Source organism: Macrotis lagotis, chromosome 7 (assembly GCF_037893015.1).
Source record: "Macrotis lagotis isolate mMagLag1 chromosome 7, bilby.v1.9.chrom.fasta, whole genome shotgun sequence".
In the NCBI taxonomy this organism is placed as follows: domain Eukaryota; kingdom Metazoa; phylum Chordata; class Mammalia; order Peramelemorphia; family Peramelidae; genus Macrotis; species Macrotis lagotis.
In genome coordinates, this window is record NC_133664.1 from 175,255,187 (window position 1) to 175,277,557 (window position 22,371).

At 34.4% G+C, this 22,371-nt stretch overlaps 1 protein-coding gene across 7 annotated transcripts in view; it reads left to right on the top strand.

Moving 5' to 3' along the window:
* USP6NL (USP6 N-terminal like) overlaps positions 1-22,371 on the top strand; it is a 240,824-nt gene that overhangs the window by 123,883 nt on the left and 94,570 nt on the right. For 6 of the 7 annotated variants that reach the window (XR_012470131.1, XR_012470132.1, XM_074194132.1 and 3 more), the window contains 2 exons: positions 827-909; positions 3,279-3,318. Coding sequence is in view for 5 of the 7 variants with exons in the window: in XM_074194132.1 (XP_074050233.1) it covers positions 827-909; positions 3,279-3,318 (123 nt within the window). In the remaining 2 variants the exon portion in view is untranslated. Of the gene's footprint in view, positions 1-826; positions 910-3,278; positions 3,319-4,867; positions 17,308-22,371 lie in introns of those variants that run through there. The other variant, XM_074194133.1, reaches the window with a different exon arrangement.

The window sequence follows — 22,371 nt, forward strand, 5'->3', positions numbered from 1 at the left end:
TAATATAGCAAAACCTTATAAAAATAACTGATTTTTTTTATATTTAAGCAAAATTTATATTTGAAAGAGTTCTATTTTGTTAGCCTTCTCAATGATACCTTTGATTAAAAACCTAAAAAAAGGGGGGGGGCTAGGTGGTACAGTGGATAAAGCACTGGCCCTGGAGTCAGGAATACCTGGTTTCAAATATGGTCTCAGACACTTAATAATAATTACCTAGCTGTGTGGCCTTGGGCAAGACACTTAACCCCATTTTCCTTGCAAAAACCTAAAAATAAAAAAAATTAAAAAAACAAAGGAGATGTTGGAACTTTCCCTAAAAAAAAAAATGATACCTTTGATTTTCTGGTTTCTTAATGTTCTTCTTGGTAAGAAATGGTATTGACAAAATTATTTACTGGTACCTTGGTTAAAGAACCATGGAAATAGAGATTTTTTTTTTAAGTGCGGAAAATCATTTTTATAAAACAGAAGCTCCTGAAATATAAGGTAGATTGTTTCTTTTTCTCCAACTGTTACTGTTGTCACTTTGAGTAGTCCTTCATGTAAAATAACAAAGCACAGAGATTTATTATTTCTTGAATGAATAATAGCATGTAATGAAAATACAATTGGAAATGGAATCAGAAAGACCTAGGCTAGAACTATAGCTGATAGTTATTAGCTATATTATGGTAGCATATAATTTGACTGAGCCATTTTATGTGTAAAATTAATATCAGTTTTATATAATATTTGGTATTGCATACCTCACAGGGCCTATTGTAAGAAAATATTTGCTATTAAATTATGATTATTATGTAAACATTCTCTCTTTTCCCCTTAGGGTCGTGAAGGTGCAGAAATTGAACCTTGGGAAGATGCTGATTACCTTGTTTACAAAGTTACTGACAGATTTGGCTTTTTACAGTGAGTTATATTTATATATATTTACCATAGCTATTTAGTAAGGATATTTTATGCAGTTTTTGAAATTATTGATTTATTTTTAAGATAACTTGTGGAAATAATAATATGCTGAGTAACTTCTAAATGTTCCTTTAGTATATTTTTCAGTTGTAAAGTTCTCAGATGCAGTTTTTCTATGTTGTTCTTTTAGTGTAAGAAAGAAACTGATAAATTCAGAAGTGTGTATTTCAGAATATGTTGCCAAGGCTAGAGATTGTTACTTTGCCTTAGGCATACTTCTGACAATAGAGTTCAACACTCTTATTGGACTAAGACAGTTGCGCCAGCTTTCATTTTTCTCCAATGATAGTCTTCAAATCTTTGAAGTTTCATTTCCTGATATATTCCTTCAGTAGGTAACAAAAATTAAAAGCAAAGAAATTGATTTCAATCTATAAATGTTAGCTATTTCTTTTAATTCTTTAAATGAAGCTATTAATTTTTTTATATATATTTTTTTACCCCCATGGTCACTGTGGGGGTGATATAGAACTTAATCACTTACTCTGAGCAATTTAGATGTTGCTTTTGGCCATTTCTTGGACTTTAAATAGTCTCCTTGCTGTATTGCTCTTCCCAAATTGGTAGGGTATTTTCTGTGATGGCCAAAGAATATCTGAAGTACAGATATCAATAAAATAGCAAGCTTTCCCTAAATTCTTTTATGTGATTATATAATTACATAAACACTCAGTACATATATACAGGTAATGATATCTATATATTATATCTCTAACTTATCCATCTTTCATTTTGCCTTCCTAAATTGTAAGCTCTGTGGGGCTAGAGACTAAACTTTGTATCTTCTTTCATGCCTAGAGCAGTATTCAGCAGGAAACAGGTGGTTAATAAATGCTTGTTGAATTGAAAATTGTTCAGAGTAATGTAATATTGCTTACTCAGCAAAACTATGGAGCCATTATTTGCGTATTATAATGTTGTTTACTTAGTTTTTGTTGAGCCCTTTGTTTCATGGATAAATCTCAAATTTAAATTATCCCACAGTATAGACGATCAAATGACAGTCCACAGCTAGTTAAAAATGACTATTGAAGAAATAAGACTAGATGGGCCAGTTAGTATTAGAGGCTCAGGAATGAGGAGGGTCTTTTAGATTTATGGAAGGAGTTATACTTAGGGAATGGAGGAGTATCTAAAAATCTTTTTTTTTTCACAGAATGTAGTTAGAATATATTTTCATTCTGCTGAACAAAAGATGCCTAGTCTTTATGTATCACTTTCAGCTTAATTATGTATTAAAAGGTGGATGAAGGAAAAGTAGAAGAAAAAATTAAAGTAACTGAAATTATACCTAAATGGGAAAAAATGTATCATACTAAATATAAATTTAAATTTTTCAGAAAACAAATTTTTAGCAATTTATCTTTTAAAATAATTGTAATAGCCAATTTGAATAGATCAGCTACAATAAATCTTTGACAATCTGTGAAAAGCTAAAATGTGTATGATTCAAAATCTTCAGAACCTTTTCTTTTGAAACTTAGTTTAGATTTCACATAACTTTGTTGAAATGCTAGAAACTTGTTAATTTTAAGATTCTGAGTTGAAAGAAATAGAGAATACATCAGAAATACATCACTTCAGTTAATCAGAAATTATGGATACTTTTCAGTCTAGGACTTAGTCTAGGAGATTTAAATCATTAAGATTTTGAAATTTTCTTTTCAGTTCATATAACATTTATCCTCTTCTGGTAAATTTAATTTAACTTTTTATTGCTTGACCTAAAGTAGAGATTCTTAACTTTTTGTATATCATAGCCTCCTTTGGTATTTTGGTTGAAACTTGTAGACACCTTTCTCAGAAAATTGTTTTTAAATATATAAAATAAAACTTTTAAGATTACAAAGAAAACCAATGCCATAGGAGTGTAATTATCAAAATATTTTTAAAGCCACTTCATGATCTTTTAAAATTTAATCTTGATTTTTTTTTTGTTGCATACATTCATCCCCAACCATGCTCCTCTATTTCCCCCATTCCCCCAAAAGAAAAATAAATATGAATAATCATTTAAGTAGAACCATTAAAAAAAAGTTCATGGACCTTTGATTAAGAATAATGTATAATATACAGTGGTTGTTGTTGTGGAATAAAATGATCAGCTTTACTAAATCAGTCAACCAACAAGCATTTATTCTGTACCTTTTTAGCTCCAGGCACATAGAGTATAATGGACTTGTATCTTCTTCCAGGTTATGATAACAGCAGTAGTTTTGAGACCTGTGTATTTGTAGGTATTCAGTTATAAGAAATATAATGATATTCGTGAAATAAAATTGCATCTCTTAACATTTTCCCTCCTACAGTGAGGAGGAGCTTCCATACCATAATGCAGCAGTAGAAAGGGTAAGTTATATTCTGTATTTATTTGTAGCTTTTATTCTCCACCTTTTGTAGTAATTAAATCTATCTCACAGAATTTAAAGGCATCTTTGCTATTGAAGTTTCAGATACCATAGCATTTATGAACAAATACTTATCAAACTCTAATGAGAAGAGCACTGTGTTAGGCACTGTAAGAAAGTCAAAATTTAGATAAAAACTGGTCCTTCTCCTTCACTTATTAATTTGACAAATACTAAGTATTAATTGCACTGAATGTTAAGGATACAGAAACAAAAACGTAGAGCTTATAAACTAATGGGAAATAAAAATTCAAAAACAAAAAATAAAATACAAAAAAACCCAAACTGTAAGATACAGTATAACCTAAGTACATTAGGGCCATACATACAAAACAAAGTGATATATGAGACCCAAGGAAAAAGGTCATTAGCAATTGAGGTGAATCAAAGAATGCTAAAAATGGGGCATCTGCTGTTTTTTTTTCTTGACAAAGCAATAGGGTTAAGTGACTTGCCCAAGGTCACATAGCTAGGCAATTGTTAAGTGTTTGAGGCTGGATTTGAACTCAGATCCAGGGTTGGTGTTCTATTTATTGCACTACCTAGCTGCCCCCTAGCACCTGCAATTTTAAGAACAATCTACCTTATATTTCAAGAGCTTCTGTTTTATAAAAATGATTTTCCACACTTAAAAAAAAGAATGTAAAGGTATTCAGAGGTAAAAAGTTTGAATTAAATACTCAGCTCTGCATATTTGCAGTTAGTTTAACGTGATATTGTTTCTGTCATTTCTTGGTTAATTTTTGCTTTCTCATCCTTAGAGTTATTTCCTGCTGGTTCTTCATAGACAAGTAAATGGATTATTTCTTTGGACTTGGGATATCTATTTTACATTTGATAATTTAGAGGAAGGGTGTGGGTGTTGTAATAATTTAATTGTCTTAGTTTTTTTTCCTCTAAAACAAGAGTATGAGGTTATAGTGATTGCTGTGGGATATCCCAGTTTAGTTGAGCATATAAAAATTATTTGTGGGAAATGAGCAAAATCTTTAAGTCTACCAATTATTGTCTTATAATTTCCTGGTCTGTGTTCAAGAAGAGCAGCTTAGGAAATATCATCATTAGTCTATGAAGCACTTTGCTGTTGAAAGGATCTCAAAATTCTCTCTTTTCACAGCCACATATCTTTGGTTTCTAAAATTAAATAGCAAGTGATTCCCCAAACTGAATATTGACTTGATGTACTTATTATATGGAACTAAATAGATTTAGAGTCTCATGTCTTGAATTCCATGCTAACAGTGCCATTCATTAACCATGTGACTTCAATCCTTTTGAGGACTTTTTTTTTCTCATTCATAAAATGGACGCTTAGAGAAAAAGATCCCCAGAGTCCTTCCTAGTAGCTTCATCATCCGTTGAATATAAATATTGTATATATATATATATATATATGTATATATATATATATATAATTAACCACATACTCTGTATAAAATAGTATTCAAAACTTAGAATTTCAAAGCTCTCAGAGATTCTTGTGTATGTAGTTGTGTGTATTACGTTTTATAAATTATTTTTTAATTAATTCTTATTAAGCAGTATATACTATTACTGACATTACATTTAACTCCTTTAGTGGTTCAGATAACTGAATTGATCTGATTTTTTTTTAAAGAGTGATACAGGGAAGGAAGAAAAAATGTTCTTTATAATGATAAACAAAGCATATGGATTTGGAGTGATAATACTGTTTTCTCCCATGGATTGGACAAGGCTATATTTCTTACTGTGAAAGGGAGATCAAAATATGTCTTTATGAATTCTGACAAAAGTAGACCCCTGACCACAGTCTCTGAAAAGTTAGCATACTTGAGGTCATCTTTTCAACTTCAAGTAGCTACTCTTTATTGAACTTGGTGGGACAATTATTTATTTTGACAATATCATGAACCTTGAACAACCAGAAGGAGTTTTAAGATTGGAAGAACTGATATAAATACAATTCTAGGGGTGGCTAGGTGGCGCAGTGGATAAAGCACCGGCCCTGGAGTCAGGAGTACCTGGGTTTGAATCCGGTCTCAGACACTTAATAATTACCTAGCTGTGTGGCCTTGGGCAAGCCACTTAAGACCCCGTTTGCCTTACAAAAACCTAAAAAAAATATAAATAAATACAATTGTAAAGGGACTCAGATTATATTGCCAAATGATTTGGTAAGAAGAGGTTCAGAAAGACTTCTCTGCACATTCTCTTCTCTCTTATTCCTACCAGAGTCTTGTCTCATTTTCTGCTTTTCCCCCCTTTATTTTAGTTACTGTCAACCATCTGTTCTCTTCCTTGGGGAGAGACTTTCCCTTTGCTGCTGAAATGAGCTTCTGTTCATTTGGTTTCTGATGAACAGCTTTTCTGGTGAATGAGTTTTTTTTTATTTTTTTTTGCAAGGTAGTGGGGTTAAGTGATGTGCCCAAGGTCACACAGCTAGGTAATTATTAAGTGTCTAAGACTAGATTTGAACTCAAGTCCTCCTGACTCCAGGTACCACCTCGCTGCCCCTGGTGAATTTTTTTAAACTGATTTTCTTTGTTGACTCTGGTGGTCTTAGTCATGGAAAGTATTTAATCAGGGTTAAGAGCAGAACCTCTACAAATTGACAAATGGGACCTCAGTAAGAGTGTAGTGATACAAGAGTGTGCTGTTAAAATCAGTTGTGTTGCTGAGCATCAGTGTTTGTCATTAGTATTATAAGAAATTCTACATTTAATATTTAGGTAAAATGAACTCCCCAAGCAACTAATATGGGGAAAGGGACTGCCTCTTGTTGACTGGGGCCAAACAGGATATGAATTGAAAAGAATCTGTTCTCATCTTACTTAACTTTCTGTGACTGACCCTGGGTTCTTACAGCAATTGGAGGAGAATCATTATAACTTGCTTGAAAGACAATGTTTCATTCCTAGTAAGGGATAAAATAACATTCAAAATGGGTACTATTTTTGGCACTTAAACTTTTTATAACTTACTCATGGAAATAGCAATTATTTGAAAATTGCTGATCAGTTTTGAAAAAAAAGTTGATATTGTATGTGTATCATTGATGTTTTTGTCTTTGTAACTGAAGAAGAACATGACATCAAATAAATGATGGTATGACATTCACATTATGCTGGTTATAGTGAGAGGGATGTTGTTCAAAGACAGCTTCCTCATTGTGTTTTCCAGATCAGTCATCTCCCCTTGGCCTGATCTGGTAGGTGATGAATTGGATGCTGTGGCAGTCTTTGGCCTTTAGTATGTGGATCCCTTTCATATCAGCAAGGCATTGGTGGCATTTCAGAAACACTAAATAGCACCAGTTTGGTGATTTTTCTTTTGGTGACAACTTTGTGACAATATGCTATAGCTAACCTTTTTCTATAGTCTAGTCTTCAGCACAGTACATTTGCAGTTTTTTGACAATGTGGTATAAGTCCTAGTGGTTTCTTGTCAGTAAGTTGGTAACTATACTCTCCCAAGAACTCAAAAGACTTTGATTTCCTGTCAGGTGCCTGGTAAGTCATGGTAATACTTGTCATCAGTGTTTATGGTTGGAACTGAGACTGTATCTAAATATCTTATTATCTCTGTTTTATTATCTCTATTATCTCTTATTATCTACACAAAAACATACATACAGAGGAGCTCCTCAAATTTACATGCAGGTCAAACTTTCTTCAATAATAGCCATCCAGAATGTTGCTGCAATGAAATGAATGAAGGAAAACCCTCTTCATTTAACACTTGATATGTTCAAAGCAAGTGCTGAGTAAAAAGTAACAAAGTAAAAGTAAAAAAAAAGACAGTCTCTGCCTGCAGGAAATTTATATTCTAATGGTAAAGATTGTATTTATGGAGGAGTGGAAGCCAGGGAGGAGGATTTTGGTAAGGAAAAAGTTGATAATGGTTCCATAGTAGTTTGGCTAGAATAATGACATAGATGATTTAATCATGATTCCAGCATTATGGGGTTAAAGGGGAAGACAATATCAGATACTGCAAAGGAAGGATGTCAAAGAGACAGGGCTATAGAGAGTAAGGAGTGAATTGAAATATAGTTGAGACCTACTTAAATAGTGGGTCAAATAAGACTTAGACCATTCAAGACAATAGACCCCAGGGCAGCTGGTGTTTCAAAGACGAGAAGGCTAAAATCTCCAGATAATTTTCTCCTAAAACTAGAAGTAGCAAAAATATAGCCCTCTCAAAGTAGCCAGTGTAGCCCTCTCAAAGCCAATATTCCCAAAAGTCACACACTTAAAATCGGTGAGAGAAATTTTTTAGGTCTTCCTTAATAATCTTACTTTAAATATATAATTGTAATAGATTGTTTTCCTAAACCATAGGAGATCAGAAAAGAAGAGGAGGTTTAAGTTTATGTATTAAAAATAGGATTGGTCATAGAGTGAAGTAATGACAGAGCCAGTGGACCCAATGCACAAGAATAAATGTGAGAGCATGAAGCAATGGAATATGGTTTAATTATTGTTGTGGATTTTTCTAATGCCCATGATTTTAAGCAGTGCTATATTTAGGGAACTTACTATATGATAAATTTGACAAATATCCCTAACTATAACAAATAAGTCTGTATAAGTTGTAGCCTTTATGTGTATTACTAAATATGTTTTAACTTTCTGAAATGTGAAACAACATATAAGAATGAAAAAAGGTTGTGTATTTGGAGTTACAAAAACTAGATTTGAATCCTGGCTTAGTTCTTTATGGGAAAAGTGTTGTTTTATTAAGTCACAAAGCCTCTCTGAGCCCCAATTTCCTCTTCATATGAGAACATATAATTTACTATGATGAGTCCAGAACATTTAACACACCATCTCCTGCCAGAAAAATGGACTTTTAATAGCAAAATGAGACATAGGTTTTTGCACATGGACAGTGTGGCAATTTACTTTGTTCAACTATGCATATTTATTATAGGAGTTCTCATTTCCCTTTTTTCTTTTTAATTCTTCAGTCAGAGGTTGGAAAGTGAGAGGGACAAAGAATGAATATCTGTAAAATAAATTAATAAATTAAAGGGAATGTATTAAACTTGATGACTTCTAAGGTCCCTTGTAGGTCTAAAATAATGATATATTACTATATCCAAGGAAGGAAATAGAATGACTTAGAACACCAAAATGAGAATCTAGAAATCTACTTATTAGTTACAGCTTTAATATGGTGTGATGTCAGCAACTCTGGATGAGGATTCCAGGATCCAGTTCAGTAACTATAAATTAAGTGCCATTGATACAAATAAGAAAAAGGCAGTTCTTGCCTTAAGGAACTTATTATCTAATGGGAAAGATAGCACCTAAAAGGAAGGTGGATAAGGACACCGAGGTATATCTTGTTCTGTGGAATTCAAGGCAAGTGGAGCTGTAGGTGGAAAGTGGAGTGAGTTTCAGAGTCCCAAGTGCTGCCCTCCATATAGGAAAGCTTTGGGCGAGGGTTAGTGTCCCCTACCTTCTCCCACCCCTACCAGAACTTCAGTTAGATGAGAAAAGGGGACTGAAGGAGGTGAAAGGTGCTGAGTATTCAGCATCATAATAAGCTTTCTGATGATCAGCTTATCCTGGGAGGTGTATCTTATCCTATAGGAGTATCTTGTTCTTTGGAGTTTGGTTCAATCAGAACTGCAGATAGAAAAATAGACTAGCTTGAATTTAAGACCCTTCACTACTTCCTCCTTTGCAATCATTTACCAACTTTCTTGCTACCTAGTCTAGAGAACATGACTCTCCAGTTCTGGGACCACAATCAAATCAACTCTACATGGAGTTGGATATGCCATAGCTTGGAAGGGATATGCCAGTTTCTTCCCTTTGGCATCTTTCACTGTCCTTTCAATCAAAGTGTTCTTCCTTGACCTCCACTCCTCTATGCCTACTTTGTCCTCTTATTAGAAAGTAACCTCCTTGAGGGCAGGGACTTTTTTTGCTTTAGTATTTATACCCTTGGATCTTAACACAGGGTTTAGGCACATTATAAACACATGTGTATTTTTCCTATTCATTCATTTACTCTCCTCTGAAAATGTTAGATTATCAGTGCTTTCTTAAAATATGTGCCCCAAACTGAGTATCATCTCTCCATTTTTGCTGCCTATTAACTTGTTTAGTTTCCATATCACACTGTTGTCAGAAATAAATCTGGTAGTTAAACATTTATTTTTTTTTTAGGTTTTTGTAAGGCAAAAGGGGTTAAGTGGCTTGTCCAAGGCCACACAGCTAGGTAATTATTAAGTGTCTGAGACTGGATTTGAACCCAGGTACTCCTGACTCCAGGGCCAGTGCTTTATCCACTATGGCACCTAGCCACCCCTTGTAGTTAAACATTTTAAACTACAAAGTTAATAAATGTATTAACCTTTGGCTTTATTTAAGTCCAAGGGAATAGATTCTTTTTTTTTTTCAGGGCATAGATTCTAATTGCAATTTGACTATAATTAATCTGTTTAAGATTTCTTTTTTTTAGGTTTTGTTTTTTTCTTTTGCCAGGCAAATGGGGTTAAGTGGCTTGCCCAAGGCCACACAGCTAGGTAATTATATAAGTGTCTGAGACTGGATTTGAACCCAGGTACTCCTGACTCCAAGGCCGGTGCTTTATCCACTATGCCACCTAGCCGCCCCTGTTTAAGATTATCTCAATCTCTTTGAGCTTTAGTTTTCTCATCTAAGCATATTTCAATGATATCAACATCATAATTGAAATGAAAATGATGATCTCTAGGCCTCTTCTAACTCTGAAGAAGAGAATATAAAGAATTTAGAAATGCCTTTGAGATGAATATTTGAGTCAAATTAAACTTGCTACTTACTACTAATATTTGGAACTATTTAGGGAAAACTGCTCTCTGGCCATTTCTCCCTGTTATTATTTCATTGAACTCTTTGAGCATTTCTTGAACTCTTTGAGATGTATTCATCCGAAATTGAGGGTATATGTTAGGCTTCTCCCAGATTGTCTCTCCTTTTCTGTCATAAATTTAAAAGTAATTACAGTTCTCACTTTACCTAAATTTTACTTTACATATAGAATTCTGAAAGAAATTCACTTTCTAAAAAAGAAAACCTATATTAACTTTATTGTACATCACTTAATTTATGTTATGTAAAACTTGCTTTACATAGAGGTCTGCAGAGAGAATCATTTAGATGAAGTGAGAACTGTCTATACCAATCCCATCAAAGTACTGTACTCATCATCCCAGCCACTACTTTCTCTTTATTGGTGATAAATTCAGAAGAGAATTTTTTCCTACTGGGTTCTTCAACTTTTTTGTAGGACAAAATTAACATTAGTGCAGGTTAAGAAATTGACAAAAGAATCAGAGACCTAGCCAGGGTCTACATGACTAGCTTGTCTCTGCCACACTTGTTGTCTTCTTTTTGATCTCCTTCCTTATTAGGTTCTTATTTTTCTATAGGTAGTTTGTCATATACTCTTTTGAAACTTTGTATCACTTTTCCAAAAACCCTCTTTGTTTCCTTCACTACAATCTTTTGTGTCATATAAAAGTGTGGAGGATATTTTGGAGAAGGGAGAGACATCAGTTATAGTAGACTATTATTGATCAGTTGAGAAGTAATGACAGTTTGACATATGCAAGCTGCAGTTTTAGAAGAAAGAATGAGAGATGCTGTGCATTTACAATCAACAAGACATGGTAATGGATTTGGATGAGTTAAAGATTTGATGTGGAAGAGGTATAACTCAGAAATGGTTCTAAGGTCAGGTTGGATGACTGAAGAGATGGTGGTTACCCTCACCAAAAAAAGTTATTTTGGAAAAGGGAGAGGTTTGTGGGGAAGATAAGTTCAATTTTTGTCATTTTTAGTTTAAGGTACTTCTTAGATTTGCTGATGAAGACATTAATCAGACTGTTGTTGATGTGGGACTGGAGCCTAAGAGAAAGATAAGGACTGGATAAATAGATTCTGAATTCATTTACATAGAAATTAAAATTGATCCTGTGTGAGGCTAAGATAACCAAGAATGGAAATATATAGAGAAAAGTGAAGAAGAGTCCCCACGACAGCCTTAATAGACACTAGTTTTCAGGTAGTTACATCAGATGATGATCCTGAACAGAAAAGTTGGAAGGAGCATTTAAATAGCTAGCAAGCAAAATGTCACAAAAGTATGAAAAAATTGTCTAGAGGGGATGGAATACTCCTCAATATCAAAAGCTGCAGAAAGTTTTAGGAAGAGAACTGGGAAAAGGCCTGATGTAATGATTGATCAATAGAGTGCTTGGGTTACTCTTTTTGCAGTAGTTACCACACTCCACATACCAAAATTATTTATAAAGAAATTAAGTTGTCTGAAAAATTTGACAAGGTACTCTAAAACTTGTCAGTATTTACTTTGATCTTTTAAACTTTAAATCCAAGGGGTGGAACTTTGTATCTACTTCAATCTTTAAAACTTTGAATCTGCTTTGATATTTGTAACTTTAAACCAATGTTCACAGGGGAGGACAAGGAAAAATTGTTAGCATTTATAGTTCATGATCTCAAATCATTGCAACTAGGAAAAGAGAAATTTTCAGATTTTTTAAATCTTTTAACTGAAATATCTCTGTTAAGGGTCTCAAATCCATGATATCCTGGTATCTAGCTTATATAAACAAATATATAAAAGACTAAGAACCATTCTGCAATGTGTATGAACAAGCAGTTCTTAAAAAAATGTCAAGCATGACAGACATGAAAAATTATTCCTGATCCTTGATTTGCATTGTAATAGAGGAAGGGAACATACAATTGCCTATGTACATGCAAGACACACACACACACACACACACACACACACACACACACACCTATGAATGGGTAGTAATCCCAAAGGTAAAGCACTAGTAGGAAAGAATAAGCATTTAATAGAGTGCCTATTAGGTGCCAGTCACCCTCAGTACTTTTTTTTAAATATGATCTCATGTGATCCTCACAATAACCCTGTGAGATAGATGCTTTTATTATCCCCATTTTATAATTGAGAAAATGAGTCAGACAGAGGTGAAATGATTTGCTCAGAGCCATAGTGGATTTCAACTTGAGTCTTCCTGACTATTGGTCCAGTGCTTTACTAACTATATGATCAACTGCTTCTAGTAGTGGGTAGTGGAAGACCAAGAAAATCCTTTTGCAGAAAGAGTGACTTGAGCTGAGTCTTCAATGAAGCCAAGATATAGAGGTGAGGAATGGAGGACATTCTAAGCAAAGGAGATAGCTATTGAAAATGCATCATGTCAGGAGGTTGAGGATCTTACGTGAGGAATATTAAATTGGTCAGTATCACTGAATCACAAAATATATGGAGGGGACTGACTTGAAAGTTTTTTAAAAACCAAATGGGATTTGATATTTGACTGTAGACGTAAAAGGGAGCTAGTTGTTGTTGTGCAGTTGTTCGGTCATATTTGACACTTTGTGACCCCATGGACCACAAAGATACTGGAGTGCTTTGCCATTCTCTTCTCCCATGAATCCATTGAATCTTTTTGTCAGGCAATCAGAGGTTAATTGACTTGCCCAGGGGCACGCTATCTCCTAAGTCACCAGTTACCTCAGTTAGGGAGGTTCTGGAGTTTATTGAGTTGGGGATGGGAGATTGGTGAGTGTATGGCATGATCACATTTGTGCTTCAGGAAGATCTCTTTGACATCTGAATGGAGGATGGATTGGAGTGGGAAGAGGTTGCATTCAAGGAAATCAATTTAAAGTCTAGAGAGGAGTTAGAAAGGCAACTGATAGATCAAGAAGGATGAGGGCTGAGAAAGTCACCAGATTTGGCAATTAAGAAGTCATTGGTTACACTTGAGAAAGAAGTTTCTGTTGAATCATAAGATCTAAGGCAAAATGTAAAGGGTTTAGAAGAGAGGAAGTAGAGACCTGGAGCAGGACAGCATTTTAGGCAGTTTAACCATGAAGATAAGAACAAATAAAGGATGGTAACTAGAGGGAATTATTAGATCTAGGGACAGATTTTTAAGGATGGTGAAGATTTAAGTGTGTCTGTGGTAGCAGGGAAGTTGACATTAGATAGGGAGACAATGAAGATTAGTGAGAATATGGGGATAATAGAGGGAGCATTTGGCTTACCTTTAGATGGAGAAGAACCCATCCTGTGTGAGATAGGAGTGAAGAAGGAGATAGTAGGGGAAGATATCTGATTGAGATGATGAAGGGTGAAGAAAAAAAGGCCTCAGGTTTTCTTAAAATGAAGAATGAATTGATTTCAGTGAAAAATAAAGGAAGGAGGATAGGGAAACTTGAAAAGCCATGAAAAGACTTAAGAATAGCCACTGTGGTCAGTGAGATAACAAATTGATTAGAGAGATGTAAAAGGATTGCCTTACTGCAGTGAATATATAATTGAGATCATGTAATCTAAATTTATTGTGGACCCAGTCAGCCTGGTTTGATAATTTCTGTTCATCTTTTTAGCAGCACATCAAGAGGAGAAAAGCCAGGCAGTGGTGAAAACAATCTAACATTTGCCTCTGACCAAAGGCACAATAATAATAGAGCAAGAGAGAGAGTATATGTGAATGTAAAGTTGAAGTGTTTTGCCAAAAAGGCGAAATAAAAATAAGCATTAAAGTCCAGTTTTAAGGGACTCAATAAAGTCAAAGTATTAACTGTGTAAATATGAAAAAATTTGCACTACTCTTATGCTTGTCATCATTATTTGATAGTTTGAAGGAAAAGTGTGGGCTAAGCTGAGTATCGGTTTGATTCTTTTTTTTTTCTAATTGATATTTTATTTATTTTTCCAGTTACATGTTAATGAAAGTTTATCAACATTCTTTAACATGCATATTTTTAAGTTACAAATTTTCTTCCACCCTCTCTTTCCCCCTCTTCCCCCAGTGGCAAACAGTCTAGCAAACATTGTACATGTACATTTGTGTTTAGCATGTTTACATATTACTCATCTTCTGTATGAGGAATTAGGACTTAGGGAAAAGAAGGAAAACCATGAGATAGTAAGGAAAAACATAAAAGAAATTTTTAAAAAGTGAACATGGTGTTCATTCAGATTCTGTTGGGTTATTTTGTTTGTTTTGTTTTGTTTTTTTCATCTGGATGTGGATAGCATTTTTTCACAACAGGTCTCCCAGGGTTGTTCTAGCTCTCTGAATTGCTGAGAGGAGCTGCATCCATCACAATGTTGTTGTTAATGTGTACAATGTCTCTTGGTTCTGCTCCTTTCACTCAATATCAGTTCCTGTAATTCTTCCATGCTTCTCTAGAGCCTGACCATTAATCATTTCTTATAGAGCAATAGTACATTCCTTTAATCTGTGTGTATCTCTCTGTTTTAGTTGTGTTTCTTGTTAACAACATATTGTAAATTTATGGTTTTTATTCCTTTCTGCTGTTTACTTCTGTTTTATGGGAGAGTTCATCCTATTTAGATTTTTTTAGGTTTTTTTTTTGCAAGGCAAATGGGATTAAGTGGCTCGCCCAAGGCCACACAGCTAGGTAATTATTAAGTGTCTGACACTGAATTTGAACCCAGGTACTCCTGACTCCAAGGCCGGTGCTTTATCCACTATGCCACCTAGCCCCCCCCCATTCAGACTTACAGTTAGTTTTTATTTCCCTCCATGTTATCCTTCTCCATTTGTACTTTTCTCATTCCTTTCCTCTTATTCTTCATCACTGATGTTTTGCTCCCTCTCCTCTTTAAGTTTACTTTCACTGATACCTTCACCTTCTCTTTTATCAATCCCTTCTCTTTTTTTCCCCTTTTTCCCATTTCCCCCTCCCCCCTCCCACTTTCCACTTAGTGTAGAATAGATTTTTAAACCCAGTTGGGAATGCATGTTATTCTTCTCTGGGCCTTCTCCTAGTATAGCTCTTCTATGTTTTATTGTTTTAATCCTGTCTTGTACTTAGATTCCCTTTGTCAAAATATACTCCTTTAATTTGACCTGATAAAAGTAGACAAAGTGCTATTAATCAAAGTTTACTTGATTGATTGCTTGATTGATTGATGAGCTCAAAGTATTATGAAAGAGTACAATCAATCAAAGGTTGATTGATTGATAAAGAGCATTGCCTCACAGTCAAGTAACCTCCCCCTTTTCTGTCTCAGAAATACACTTATCAAGAATCATGAGTCACCTCAAATTATAACCACTGTATACTTTACTCCCTTTTCAAGTACCCTGCATGGACACACAATCCTCATGAGCCAAAGCATCATGCAAAACCAAATCATTTCCTGGATCATTTGTATCCCCCACCCCCAGCATATTTCCTCCAATTGTAGCCAAAGTTTCAAACAAAGCATATCTCTTCATGATGTTTTCATGTCTAGTCCACGAGGGATGATTATAAAAAAAAGAATTGTGGGGAGAGATGAAAAAGTAATTATCTTATACATGAAGCGTAAAAGGAAAAATTGTTACATAAAGAAGTTAGTGGGGGAGGGCAGATAGTGCTGCAACCTTACTCTCATCAGGAATGGGCTTAAGAGAGAACAGGGTTAGGGTTCATATATGTAGAAAAGTTTTCTAATTTCAGAAAGAATTAAGGGGGCATCTGGATAAGGTGTGGGGAGAGGATAGATTCCTTATAAAGGAAGATGCTACCTACCTTCAGAGAAATAGATAATAGCATATTATGGTTTTATATAAATGTGTATGACTGTATATGTGTATGTTTATAGATATCTATGAATGGGTATTTCCATGCTTAATTATAGTCTTCTTGAGGCGGCGGGGGGGAGGGGATGTAGAAAAAAAGTAAAGAGAACAAAAGAAAATCATCAGAAAGGAAGCAAAGAAAAACTGAGCAACTTTGAAAACTTTGTGTTATCGTTTATTATATAGGTTTTCCTTAAATATATTGTTTTTATATTGAATTCTTTCTACTATGTATGTGGCAATTTTTTCCTTTAGGCTTTTTTTTTAAGGCAATGTGATTAAGTGGCTTGCCCAGGGCCACACAGCTAGGTCATTGTTAAGTATATGAGGCCAGATTTGAACTCAGGTACTCCTGACTAGGACCGGTCCTCTATCCACTGTGTTCCCTAGCCACCCCCATATGTGGCAATTTTTTAAAAATCTAAGATGGAAAAAATTACCAAAAATGTATTTGCCTGAAGGAGTGGGACATTGACTATACTATTGGATTCTCTAAAAAATTACTTGGTAGATAGGTGGAAAGGGAAAAAATGAGGAATATATTATGAAATTAAATTGGTATAAAAACCAAACAACATCAATAAGAACTAGTATATAGTTCAGGACCAAGAACTAAAGTGACTTACCAAAAGCATATACTTATATTTCATGTATACTTTTTTAATAAGATTTTTGTAAGGCAGTGGGGTTAAGTAGCTTGCCCAACGCCACATAGCTAGGTAATTATTAAGTGTCTGAGGCCGCATTTGAATTCAGGTACTCCTGACTCCAGGGCTGCTGCTCTATCTACTGCGCCACCTAGCCATCCCTCGTGTATACATTTTCAAGAAAAACGTTAAAAAAATTGTTTTATAATGAGAATGGAATGATGTTTTAAAGATATTGTTTTATCTAAATACTTGTAAAGACTGTTTTTGACATTCAGTTTTTAACTAAAATAGAGTTCATATTTTCTCCCTCCCCAAGACAGTAAGCAGTTTGAAATAGATTATATATGTTCAATCATGTAAACATATTTCTGTATTAGTAATTTGTGAAAGAAACAGAACACAAGGAAAAACCCAGAAAAAAAATAAAGTGAAAATAGTCTGCTTCAATCTGCATTCATACTCCATCAGTTTTTTTCACTAGATTTGGGTAGAATTTTCTATCATGATTTTTTTATAATTATCTTAGGTGGTTGTTTTGCTTAGAAGAGCTGAGTCAGACATAGTTGATCATTATACAGTGTTGGCGTTACTGTGTACAATGTTCTTCTGGTTCTGCTCACTTCACTCAGGATCCATTTATGTAAGTCTTTCCAGATTTTTCTGAAGTCAGCCTACTCACCATTTTTAATGACATAATTGTATTCCATTACATTTATATAGCAAAATTTCAAAAAATGAAAATGACTACAATTTAATCAAGAAAAAAAAGACTAAAGATCTAGGAACCATTTTATCACCTTATGGGTAATTAAAATCAGTGGTTTGTTGGAGCAAATCTACATATGTAAATAAACAGTATAAAGAGTAATCAGGATGAGAATACACTGCAGACCCTATAAAAGAACTATTGATTTTTTTTAAAATGGGAAATGGACAAAGTAAGTTAATTGATTCTTATTGGTACCATTTCTTATAAAAGCTTAACTGATAAAAATACAGTCACCACAATGAGGGGAGAGAAGAAATGGCCTGAGTCAAAAAAACACTTAATCCCTGCCAAATCAATAGATATAGAAGCCAAGGTCATTGTAAAATGCTGAAGATGAGTAGTAGTTGTTCTGTTGTTTTAGTTGTGTCCAACTCTTCATAATACTATTTGGGGTCTTCTTGGGAAAGATACTGCAATGTTTTACCATTTCCTTCTCCATTATTTTGAATCAAATAGGGTTAAGAGACTTGCCCAGCTACTAGTAGTATCTGAGACCAGATTTGAGGGAGATGAACCTTCATGACTCCATTCCTTGTCACTCTATCCATTGCACCACATAGCTAGTTATAGTAATACAACCTGATGTGGTAGTAATAAGTAGTTGTCCAAAGAGTTAGTTAGCAGAGATCTTGATAATAGACAGGGTAAGCTATAACTCACCTACAACTTTTGTAGATGCAATTTGAAGACAGAGGGCAGATAGGAAATAGAACATATTTCCAAACAGTTTTATAAAGTTCTTTTGTAATATTAATAGTGGAACCATCATTTGAGCTCTATCATCTCTGTTCAAAGGTATTACTGTATGAAAAAGTACTGGTGGTATTTAAAATCATGTAAAGAAAAGCAGTTAATTATGAATTTGAGTAGATGAGATCTACAATGGAAGTTTTTAACTTCAGAGGATCTTCAAATTATTTCAGAGATCAGTGAACTGAGAAAAAGTGAAAGAGATTGGGAATATTACTTTTACAATATGTACTGTATATTCCTTCAAAAGAAAAAAAGGGGTACATTGAAAAAGACATTGTTAACTCAGCAATATGCCAGTTTTCTCAACCTTATAAAAGTCTTTGAAAGTATTCTATGCTTGTATTTTTGTAAACACAAAAAGGAACCTGCATGTTTTCACATGATTTTCTACAGCAAAATATCTTTGCAGTCACACAACTAAATAAAAGAAAGTTGAAGTAGAACACTATTCTTCATTGTTTTTAAGAAAATATTTGACTTGGCATAATAATGTGCAACCTTAATGATAATATATTGCCCTCTACTTATATTAAAGTTATAGAAGATATACTTAACTTTGTTAAATAATCGGCTTAGTGTTGTTCTCAAATGAAGTAAAGAATAGGTTTGCTAACTTAGAATTTTGGTTTTCCAGTAAATGGGAAATGTCCTGCATATATTCCCAGCAAATCATGCATTCCCTTTCATTGAAACACTCCTCCAAGTGCTCTTTCTGACTGTTTGATGTACCTCAAAGGAAAATGTTCCTTGTCAATATTCACAACTGATCATCCACACTGGAAAATCCAAGTGAATGAAAAGTACATATTGCTAAGAGTATGAAATGAAGCTAGATGGACAGTAGTAGAGAAACTGCAGATCCGACAATGGACCTCATCAAGAAATTGCATTCAAAATTGCAGTGTTTTCAGTGATTCTAACTGCAGCAAAAGTCCACTTATAAAAATTTTATTTTTATTTAAGGCTATGAGGTTAAGTGACTTTGCCAAGGTCACACAGCTAGGCAATTACCAAGTGTCTGAGGCCAGAGTCAAACTCAGATCCTCCTGACTCCAGGGCCAGTGCTTCATCCACTGCACCAACTAGCTACTTCCAAAAGTCCACTTTTTTAACAACAGTGTTCTGAATGCTTCGTGACTATGAATAATCTCAGAAAAGTCAAAATTACAAAATAGCAATAGAATGTTATAGGCTGGATGAAAGCAGGCTCCAGCATCCTATTGATGATGCTTTGTATTTGAGAAGTTTCTTAAAAGATAATTGAAGTCATACAAATATCACTAGAAAAGGAAGTTGCTTTATCATATATCAATAATGAGAGAACAGATAAACAGTTGGAGTAACACATTGTTATCTCTAAGAAAACAGAAGCACAAAAGGAAGTCCTTCAGATCTTTTGAATAGAGCTTTTGTGGATTTTTAGGAGTTTCATGAATGCAAAGATTGCATCTTACTGAAAATTCTTTTCTCTTAGTGGTTGCTCAATAAATACTTGAACAGATGAATGGGAAAATATGTTCAGAATTTGTAGAGAATGTTGCAGAAGGGTTTAAAAGTGTATTGTTGTAAGTTAATAACCACATTGATAAATCAGAGATTAACCAAAGCATTTTAATATTGTTTTTACTGAAATGTTATACATTTTCAAGGAATCAGTTATTCAAAATTTTATATAGAAATAGTTAAATAATTTTGGGGATAATATGTACTTTTTTAAGAAAAGAAAACATAACTATGCTCTTTACAGTCAAAAATCAAGTTAATTTTAGATGATTGAGGACACAGTGATGCTTCTCTTAATACCTGCTTTTTATTCTTTGAACTTTGTGTTCTACTGACCTCTACCGGTGAGGTTTAAATTTGTGCCAACTTTCTTCAAATTCTTCCAATTTACATCTCAATGTTCAAAAGTCTCTATAGAAGGTGGACCATTATTTTAAACAATAATAGAATAATGACTCGGTTATATGATAATGACTTGATAATATGATAATAACTCTAACTCAACTTGTCTTAAAGAGAACTCTTGGGAGTAGTAGCAACTATACTGGAAAGCTGGATCTGAGCTCAAACTCAGAACAATCCTTTTTCCCCATTTCTCCCCCCCCCTCCCCCCAGGACATTTTATAGAGACTGTCCTTCAGAATTCATCTTTCAATTATTATTTATCCTGTGGCTTCTCCTACTGTCCCCATCCTTCTTTTCCCATTCTTTCAAACACCTGTAGACCTCATCTCATATTATCTCTTCTCATTCCACACAATTTTGTCACTTCCCTAAATAGAAATTCTGACATTCCCCTATTTGACTACAAACTCCTGTTATTCCATCTGTCCCTATATCTCATTCCTCCTAAAACTATTTCTTGCTCTCATGGGGCTTTCACCTTCTTTGATTCTGACTTCATTTCTAAGTACAACACTTAACTTATCTTTGTTCTTGAATCTCTTGCCCTCTCATCCAGTCATCACTTATCTTTTGCTAACCATACCTCCTCTGCTCTTAGTCACAATGTGCTGAAACACAGCTGGAAACATTACAGATTTTTATTCTCTAACCTCAACTGTATTCTCCTAAAATCTTGCTCTCAATAGAAACTATTCTAGACCTTTTTTCCTCATCAAGGCTCCCAAACCTTTCAGCTTGCATTATTGAGGATTTTGAGACCATTTGACAGGTGCTGCTTGTTCCATTCTGTTTTTTTTTTTTTTTTAGCTAAGTGGTTTGCCCAAGGCCACACAGCTAGGTAATTATTAAGTGTCTGAGACTGGATTTGAACCCAGGTACTCCTGACTCCAGGGCCGGTGCTTTATCCACTATGCCACCTAGCTGCCCCTTGCTTTTTCCATTCTTTTCACGTCAGAACCTTTTTGTATATCTCCCATTCTTTTCTCTTCTCCTCAAACCTGTGGGAGTTTGTTTTTCTCTTTGTTTTGGTCATCCCTTCTAACTATGCACTTGATCCCATTTCCCTCCCATCTTCTCCAGCAGATTGTTATCTTCCTCTCTTACTCTTTCCCTATTACTTCTTTCCCTTTCACATTCCACCTCTTCCAATCTGTTGTTTACTTCTCTGCTGCCTTCAATCATGCTTCTCCTCTTTTAAAAAAAAATCTTCACTAGACCCTACTTGCCTTATCAGGCTATCTCTCCTTCCTTTCTCTACCATGTTCCCTGAAAAAGTGTCTACTTCCTTTACTCTTAATTGTTGAATAACCCTTTACAATATGACTTTTTACCCCATCCTTCAAGTAAAACTTTTTTTCCTAAACTACAATGCTCTCCTAAACTGCCAGATCTGATTGTGTCTGATTGTTCTCAGTTTTCATCTTTCTCGACCTATCTGACTTCTTTTGATATTGTCAACCACTTTCATTTCTCAGATATTTTCTCATTTTTAGATTTTTGAGGCACTACTCTTTGTTTCTTCTACTTTTTGACTGCTCACTTTCCTTAGTTCTCTTATGATCCATAGTATGCCATCAAACTGGATAGAGGTTCAATAGGTTCTGGTATAGGTCTCTTCTCCTTCTGGATGTTCTTTTGTGGTAGACTCTTACCTCATGGATTTTACTATCTTCTTTTATTCATTTATTTATAATTCATTCATTCATTCGTTTGTTTGTTTGTTTATTTCCAGCTCCACATTCTCACTTGGGCTTCATTTCCGCATCACCAATTGGCTATTGGACATTTAAGCCTGAATGTTCTATGGACTTCTCAAGTTTAATGTGTCCAAGAATGAACATATCTTTTCTCTTAAAACTTTCCCCTTCCAAACTTCCTTATTTCTATCAAAACCATTATCACCTTTCCAGTTTCCCAGGTTTTTAAGCTTTCTATTTATCTTTGTCTCGTCACTTTCCATCATCCCAGTTATCCATTCAGTTTCCAAATCATGCTATTTCTAGCCTTATGATATCTTTCTTGTATCTGACTCTTTATCTACACTCACACAGTTACCACCTTAGTTCAGCGTTTCATCATTTCTCACCTAGATTATTATAACAATATCCTAATTGGTCTGTTTGCCTTAAGTCTTTCACCTCCCTAAGTAATGAAATCCAGCTGTTGCTTGAATAAAATAGTCTTATATCACCTGGTTCTGACTGTCTTTACAGTTTCTTTGGACATACTCTCTGTTCCACAGTCTGTGATCTAGCCAGACTTATCTGAGTTCTT